This window comes from Acanthisitta chloris, unplaced genomic scaffold (genome assembly GCF_000695815.1).
Source record: "Acanthisitta chloris isolate BGI_N310 unplaced genomic scaffold, ASM69581v1 scaffold22217, whole genome shotgun sequence".
Lineage (NCBI taxonomy): Eukaryota > Metazoa > Chordata > Aves > Passeriformes > Acanthisittidae > Acanthisitta > Acanthisitta chloris.
Genome location: NW_008681261.1, coordinates 14,779 through 22,857, shown reverse-complemented (window position 1 = coordinate 22,857; position 8,079 = coordinate 14,779). Strand labels below are relative to the sequence as shown.

The window sequence follows — 8,079 nt, the reverse complement described above, 5'->3', positions numbered from 1 at the left end:
ATTTGCTAACCCCTTAGCACTTGTCTTTCCGGTCACGCACAATCCAGGTGCAGCTTACATTTCAGAGCTGGTCTCCTGCTGGCTTCCCTATACTCTCCCTGCTCTGCCAAAGTCAGTCTACAAATCATTTGGCTGTTTCTCCCACATCTCTCTCTTCAATTTACAGTGTTTGCTTTTACACAACAAATTCCCTTTCTCAAATTTGATCTTTTCTTGACTGTAACACCTATAAATGAGCCCACTCATTCCACATTATTATCAGAAAGGAATTTCGAGGAATTGTGAATAAAAATGCTAAGCAAAGGCCATCTCTAAAGTTATCTTTTGTCCTACTTTCTGTGTATCTTCATTTTAGATCAAAACCCACTTAGCCTGTGACTCCAACATGATACAGACAGTACTGACAACCTGTCTGTACTGTGGCATGCTGTGCCTTCAGCCTCTGATGAGCAGAGATATTCTATCTGACAGAAAGACATGTAACCTGCACCCTGGGGGGTTGACTTCAGATTGTGGCCCAAAAGGTACTGCAAATTTGCAACACTATTAAGGCAGTGATAATCTATTACATGCAACCACAGAGAGATCCTTGCTTGTGACTCCTCAGGAAATCAGTCAGGTAGGGCACCTGCTCAGCTGCAAGAGGACTCCAGCACCAAATCGGATTTAAGGCTAATAAAAATTTTTACTAGAATATGAAGCAGAATAAGGGATCATAAAGAAGAAAACTGACATTTGCTGGGTAAAATGAAATTTTAGAAAAAATAAAGTTCTGTAAACCAAATTTCCTCTGCTCACGTTCTTGCGAATGGTTCACTTCTTCAGATCTGCTCTTAGTCCAGCAACTCTGTGATTTCCAGGATTGCAGAAAACTCTATAGGGTCATTTCTGGGGAGACACATCTTTTTATTTCTTAAGATCCAACTGTGTTTGTGCTATTGCCTTCTCTCAGGAGACTCCAACTTCCTGCATTTCCTTTCAGCTTTTTACTCGATGAGGCCTCCTTCCTCCTTTTTGCCTCACTGCCTGCCCTGCCCCCCCTGCTGGCACAGCTCCCCCAGAGGGCTCTACCATGCTGAGGGCACTTTGGGACAAAACAAACATGAGCTTCTACAGCTGAGCCAGCATGAAAGCACCTACACAGCCAACAGGTGTCAGCCCCCATGTTTCCACCAACAGTGATTCCAGAGTGAGCTGCAGAGTCAGCCAGACCTGCCAGAGATGTTCTGGTAAGCAGGACAAGACAACTGTGAAAAAGGCACCTGTCTATGAACACAGCTTGAACAGCCCAGTATGTCCTCTGGACAGCACTGTACTGACCCAGACACATTCCAGTCTCAACTACCTTTCTGAAGCTGCTGCCGTCATGTCTCCATGCTGTTTGTTCCCTGCTGCTGCTCCATTTTTCCCTCTTTTCTAGAATCACCACCACCACCTCTTCCTTACACGTCTAGTGTCACCAGCATCACTGGCTCCTCGTAAGAACTACCTGGGAATGATTCTGCTCCAGACTTTCTGGGAGGCTGACTGTTGGCTCTTCCAGGGCCCGTAACTAGACAATGGCACTTGAACTTGCCCTACATACACTTATCACCAACAGTGGTAACACATACTTTGACCAGTGGCATTTAAAGAAAATCCATTTAGAAATCCCCAGCATAACATCAGAACAACTCTGCAAATGAACAGTTGCTTTGGACCCTTAGGCTATTTCTCCTCTACCATGATTTTTCTCCTGGCAGCTGATCCACACTACCATCGAATCCAAAGAATCAAGACCCTGGCAGAGAGCCAAAAGCATAGTCTGAATCCCACCTGAAGGGATCTGCCCAGGGAGTAACAACTCCAGCACTCACAGCTATACTGCTTCATAAAGATGTCCAGTCTTGGAGGACATCATTTCAGAGATGATATAGATAGTTGAAACTGAGCTCAAGGAAGAAGAACACTGAAATGGTGCTGGCTGGGGTTGTGTAGTCACTATAGAGACCACAAAGTCTCTTTGGCTGAACACACACATGCAGAACCACTGCACTCATTTCACTGATCAGTACTCCTGGGTTCCACCATAATGTCAAGTTCATATTCAGAAGGCTCTCAAAGTGAGGTATTCTTCCATCTCCAGTTGAGCAACTCCATCTCATCCAGGTAGGAAATGGTACAAGTTATGTACAACTTGGTTACTTTGCAGTTTAAATAAAGTGGTGGCAAGAAGCCACTGCCCTTCAACAAATCTTGCAAATTTCTTAGCCACGCATGTTGTAGCACAGACCTGAAATCTGTTCTCCTTTCTGTTTAGTGGCTTCTCAGAGAACAGAAAAGCAATCAACCAAAACCTGTGGCCTTGTTTTTTACAGGTATGATTCTCACTAGTTGGGAGCAAAAAACTAAAGAGAAGACTTACAGCTCTAGGGCAAGGAGAAAACATCACACTTCATCTCTTCAGACACACTGAAACTTTACCACCCACAAAGACACCCTCAGTAGGGGGAACTTCATAGAGACTTGGTCAACATTGTGAATTGAATAGCCTCTTGTCCAAAAAAAAAAAAAATCAGTAAATGCTTGATCTGATTATTCTCTAAGCATAAGATACACATCTTTGACTTGTCTTCAGCAAAAGGAACTTGAAATAGCAATCATATTAAAACAAGAAGTCTTCTTCTAAGAGCATTGTATTTCACTTACAATTTCTCCTTGAGAAAACAAAAAGGAAAAATAGAATCCCATGTAACATGTCAGCGATGAACTCCTACACAGGTCTCAGCACAACAGGTGTGAAGCTCAAATGAAATCAAACACACCTAAGGCTGACAGGAGGCTGAGAGGAATGCTGGAGCAGCACAACTACAGCTTCTCTCTCCAAGTTCTTCAACATCACCTGCACACAATTCAACAGAGCTTTATGTGGAAGTAAATGGGTGAAATGCTGGAAATCTGTCAAATCCTTCAGAAAACTAATCCTGGTTTATAGTGCCACTTCTTTTTTTCAGTTCCATTAGTACTGAGCCCTTAAAAACTTGAGTCAGGAAACATGTGAAGGTCTCATGATCTGCGTGCTATTCCCCAGTCAAATCTCCATCAACTGTTGAAGTTAAAAGTGTCTTTCAGTGAACTCTCAGGCAAGACAAAAAAAACCTCCAGGACACTTCCTGGACAGTTGTGCTTGGGATTTCAATCAAACTAAGTTATCAGCAGATAGTCTATTGCTGACTGAACAAAGAAAATCTGGCTGCCAATCCTATGAGCAATATTGTGTTAAGAGCTCTCCAAACACATCTTAAGGATGGATTTCTATGAACCTCAACACAGCACAAAAACCTCAAGCAGGAAGCACATGAAAGATTAAAATATGTGTTTCTGTCTTTATTTAATATAGAGTAACTGTTTCACAGACTCAAAAAAACCCACTTTTTAGGAAGCAAAAAGAACAGTGGAAGCTAACATAGCATGGAGACTAAAAATCAGGAGAGTGAAAGAACAATGACCATGAATAACAAGTGTTAAATTCTGATCACTACAAAAGAATCAAATGAAACACAGAGTGCTCATATCAGAACTGAAATACTGAGGCATCTCTCACCCAGAGCAGTAGCAAACAGCTATATCAAAAAAATTAGCCAAGTAACTCAAGACAAAAAGAAAGAGAACAAGAACTTAAAAATGGCCAACCCAAATCAGAAAAAACAGTGACCTGGTAGATTACACAAGTATCAGGAATACTAACACGAACTAGACAATATTTACTGAGCTCAAAATTGCACCAACACATGCAAAACACCTGTAGACAGTTCTACAAAATTGTCAACAAGAACCAAAAAAAGTCTCAAAAAAAGTGAAGCAAATGTTATAGAGGAATAAAATGGAAAATAGTATGCACAACAGTTTATAAAACTGGTTACAGCAGCTTATTTGGCAGCTGCATACTGTACTTCCTCAGGAGAGAATGAGGAGGTGTATACTGACAGGTGGTAACAATCAGGTGCACTGAAAAATTCTTTCTCTGCAGTGATTGAGAGGGCTGATTTTTTTACCTGAGACCCTTAAAGTACTTGAAACACATATTTAAAATACGGACTGACTAAAGAAAGAGACAAGGTGTTTGCATTTTCCTTATGTCACAACACAAAAAGCAATAAAATTATGTTTCAGAAAAATAATGCAAATTCCCTCCTGGCAACTATCCGATAGCAATTCCTCTGTCATCTTAAAACCTGAAAGTGGGGAAAAGAATCTCAGTTTGCAAAACCAGGGAGTTGCGATGGTATTCTGATGCTACTACTCGTTTTTAACCTAGAAATGGAGAACCTGGGAGTAGATGATTTAGTTTGAGAAACTGCAAATATACACAGGTCTGTTAAACTCGATGTGCCACACCAGTTCACTGTGAAAGAGTGACAGTTCCTGGATGACAGTCCCTGGTTCAGGAGAGACCTAAGTACTGTCTGTGGTGCCAGGACTTGGAGTAGGAGCCTTGCTCACAGGATGGATCACATTACATCCCTCTTTCAGCAGGTGATGGCAACCCCTGATTCAAGCCTTGGGAAGAAAATCATCTCAGTCTTAAAATCATGTTTATGTCCATAACTGACTATCTCAAGCTTAGACAATGGAGAGAAATAGGCACCTTTTAGGGCATGATTTATCTATATTCTTTCAAATATCCACTTCTGTATGAGAAGAACAGTGCTCTGAACTCCACTGCCTACACGGACTAAATCTCTCGACAAAGGGAGCCCAGAGTGACTAGTTTATATAAATAAATACAATGTAGATGTCTATACTTAGCCAAATAAATCCCACTCCCAAAGTCCACAGTGGCCCTAGTTGTATAGACTTTCCATGATGCATTCCCCTTTAATGACATCGACGGCTCTGGAGTTGAGCCCTACGGTTTCTGTTTCCTTGGGGCCATGGAGTTGCTATATCCATCAAACAGCGTCTGCCTGCCTACCTCCTAAAAAGTCCTTTCTGGAATTCTCAGCATGTGGGTCTTCCATTAAATCTGTGCAAGGACTCTTGCAACAAGTGGCATTCAGCCAATGCCACTCTGCAGACAAGGAATTCTGAAGCTCTTGTGACAGATGCAGTCCAAGAATGCAGGACTGGCTGAAGAAGAATAGAGAGAACACAGCAATTCCCAAGCAGCAGAAAACAGACAAAGCAGGATCCAGACTGGAAAAGCTGGCAGCTGAGAGGGGCTGCTGAGAGTGGTGAAGGGAGCTGGCAGGTGGGGAAGGCTGTTTCCCCCTTCAACCAGTCTCACAACCCACAGGTCTCCTCACTTCTTGAGCAATCCCACAGCTGTCACCTGGTTCAACAGTGCAACTGTTCACAGGAGATCCAAGTAGGATCAACAGGCCAAACATATTTTACGCACTGTCCTCAAAGAAAAAAATGTTTAAAACACCTACCACTAAAATTTCTCCAGAATAATTAGTCTTCAGAGAGAAAAAAACCAGTCTGAGCAACACTAGACAATAGACCTGTGGTTCTCTAGCTGCAGACCAAATCACTGTGACCAACACTGTAACTGCAGTTCATAGAATCACAGAATGTTAAGGGACTGAAATGGACCTTAGAGATCATCTAGTCCCAACCCCCTGCCCTGGGCAGGGACACCTCCCACCAGACCAGGTTGCTCAAGGCTTCATCCAACCTGGCTGTGAACACTGCCAGGGTTGGGGCAGCCACAGCCTCCCTGGGCAACCTGTGCCAGTGTCTCACCACTCACGCAGTAAATAATTCCTTCCTAATATCTAATCCAAATTTCCCTCTTTCAAGTTATCCCCATTAGTCTTTGTCCTATCACTCCAGTTCCTAACCAAGAGTCCCTCTCTAGCCTTCTTGTAGGCTCTTCAGACACTGGAAGGTTGCTATGAGGTCTCCACACAACCTTCTCTTCTCCGGGCTGAACTTTCTCAGCCTGTCTTCATAGGGAAGGTGCTCCAGTCCTCTTATCAGCTTCATGGCCTCCTCTGGACTTGCTTGAACAGTTCCATGTCCATTTTCTGTTGGGGACACCAGAACTGTACGCAGTAAATTGCAGCTGATAATTCTGAGTGGTCCTGCATATTCCCTACATATTATCACATACCTTAGACAAATTCTTTTTTTTCCCAGAATTACAGTCCCAGTTTGTGAACCACTGTATTAAGGCAAATATTTCAAAATTACAAGAGCTTCGATAAGAGATGGAAATGCAGAGACAACTTTTATTGCTGTTACCAATGCTCCAACTATAAAAAAATGAAAACACTTAACATCAGAACAACCCAAATTTATCCAGGCTTAGTTCCATCTTGACAGGTCTTGACTTTCACAACTGCTACATGCTAGGACTATCTGCACATGGATTTGAAAAACATGTTTGATCACTCTCTAGATGATAACTGATATTTAAAATGTGTCTGCTGAGCCCTAGATGGAAACAGAATTATCTGTCTACAGTTTCTGTAGAGTGTTGAGTCTCCTATACTATTCCTCATCACAGACCTTGAATGCCTCCATTGCACAGCTTACAGTGGGCACCTCGTGTGCCTGTTAATTCCCTAGTTAAAGACTTTGAAACAGAATAAACAACTTTCTGCAGATTTGTGAATCTAAGTCCAAGTCTTCAATCACTTTTAAATTTGTCCAGGTTCCTAACTAATAATGGTGTTCTACCCATATCAAGAAGTAAGACAAATCATTACTTCTGAGCGTCCAATTTACTATAAATAACACTTTTTGACTATGAACTTGTGATGTAAACCATCCACACTTCAGTTTCCTACCTATCCAGGTACGTTAATGGAACTTAATTCTTTTTGGAAAAATATCAGAGCCTTCCACACCTTATCAGATAACTGTACAGTGACAGACACTGTGGTACAGCCAAGAACAACAGTTTTAATTCACAGCAGACATACAGCCACAGAACTCTTCATATGACAGAATTTACTACATGAATGAGCATGAGCACCCAATAGACTCATAAGAACTTAAATAAGACATGAAAATAAATTCTTTCCAATGGGAGTGGACAAAGATTGTAACAGATTACCTGAGGAGGCTGTGAAACCTCCAGCCTTACAGATTTCAAACTTCAAGGCCTCGACAGCCCCGTTTCGAGCAGGAGGCTGAAGCAAATGACTTCCACAGTTTCCTCCTACCTAAACCTTTCCAAGATTCAGTTGAATAGACTTGGAAAAATTAGGAAAAGAGTGAAGTGCTGGACTTGATCTAATGGAAATTGCAGAAAATGTCATCCATTCTTTTCTTACATGAGTAATCCTTTTACAGAATATGTGTACATTTTTGCAGGATCTTCAACACTTTTTCTGTAAGTAATTCTTCCCATTATATATTCTGTTATTCCACAAGTTCAGCTTTCAACTGAATTCAAATTGGAAATTTGATATATCTCTTCAGCACACCCCTCTAATCTTTTATTTTCTTGTTTTTAATCATTCCAATACAAAGTTCCAAAACCAGTGCTTATTTATCCTTAAGCTACTATTTCCCTTATTAAAGGCTTTCAGAAGATAGAGCCGGTAATATCCACAGAATTTTTCCCACCACTTTTCCATGCATGCTGATCCCCAGCTGCTTATTCTTAGGAGTTTTGTTTGACCCATTCCAAAACATTCCTGTTAACAAAACTTTTAATGGAACGATCATTCTACCATTTAATACAAGAATCATTTCCCCCCTTTAACTCAATCTACAAATTTTTCACAACATACCTTCATTGGCCTCTTCAGCGCTTCCTGGATATCCACGCGCTTCCGCATAATGGTCTGGTCTAGTTTGCGTTCAAAGGCCAAGAGATCCATGTAGGCCTGGGACTCAGGAACCAGCTCCCGGATCTGAGAAGGAAGCAAGGAATATCCAAGCACTGGAAGCACAAATCTGCCATGCTCCAGAGCAGCAATACTGACACCTTCCCAGCCCTCAGACAGACATGCTCAGGAGTTCTCCCTCCAACTGCAGTTCCCAGACAGCAAGGCTGACCTCAGTGGCATGGGACAAGCACAGACTGAACTGAGGCTGATGGATTCTGGCAGTGCCTGGCTGGATCCACAAGGCCTGAATCAC

General features: G+C 42.0%; 1 protein-coding gene across 1 annotated transcript in view; it reads right to left on the bottom strand.

Annotated features, from left to right (window-relative positions):
• SMARCD3 (SWI/SNF related, matrix associated, actin dependent regulator of chromatin, subfamily d, member 3) overlaps window positions 1-7,879 on the bottom strand; it is a gene marked incomplete at its 5' end in the record, with an annotated part of 25,325 nt that extends 17,446 nt beyond the window's left edge. Inside the window, one exon of the mRNA XM_009078051.1 lies at window positions 7,728-7,879. Coding sequence (XP_009076299.1) covers window positions 7,728-7,879 — 152 coding nt within the window. The remainder of the gene's footprint in view (window positions 1-7,727) is intronic.
• Between the last annotated feature and the right edge of the window lie 200 nt (window positions 7,880-8,079).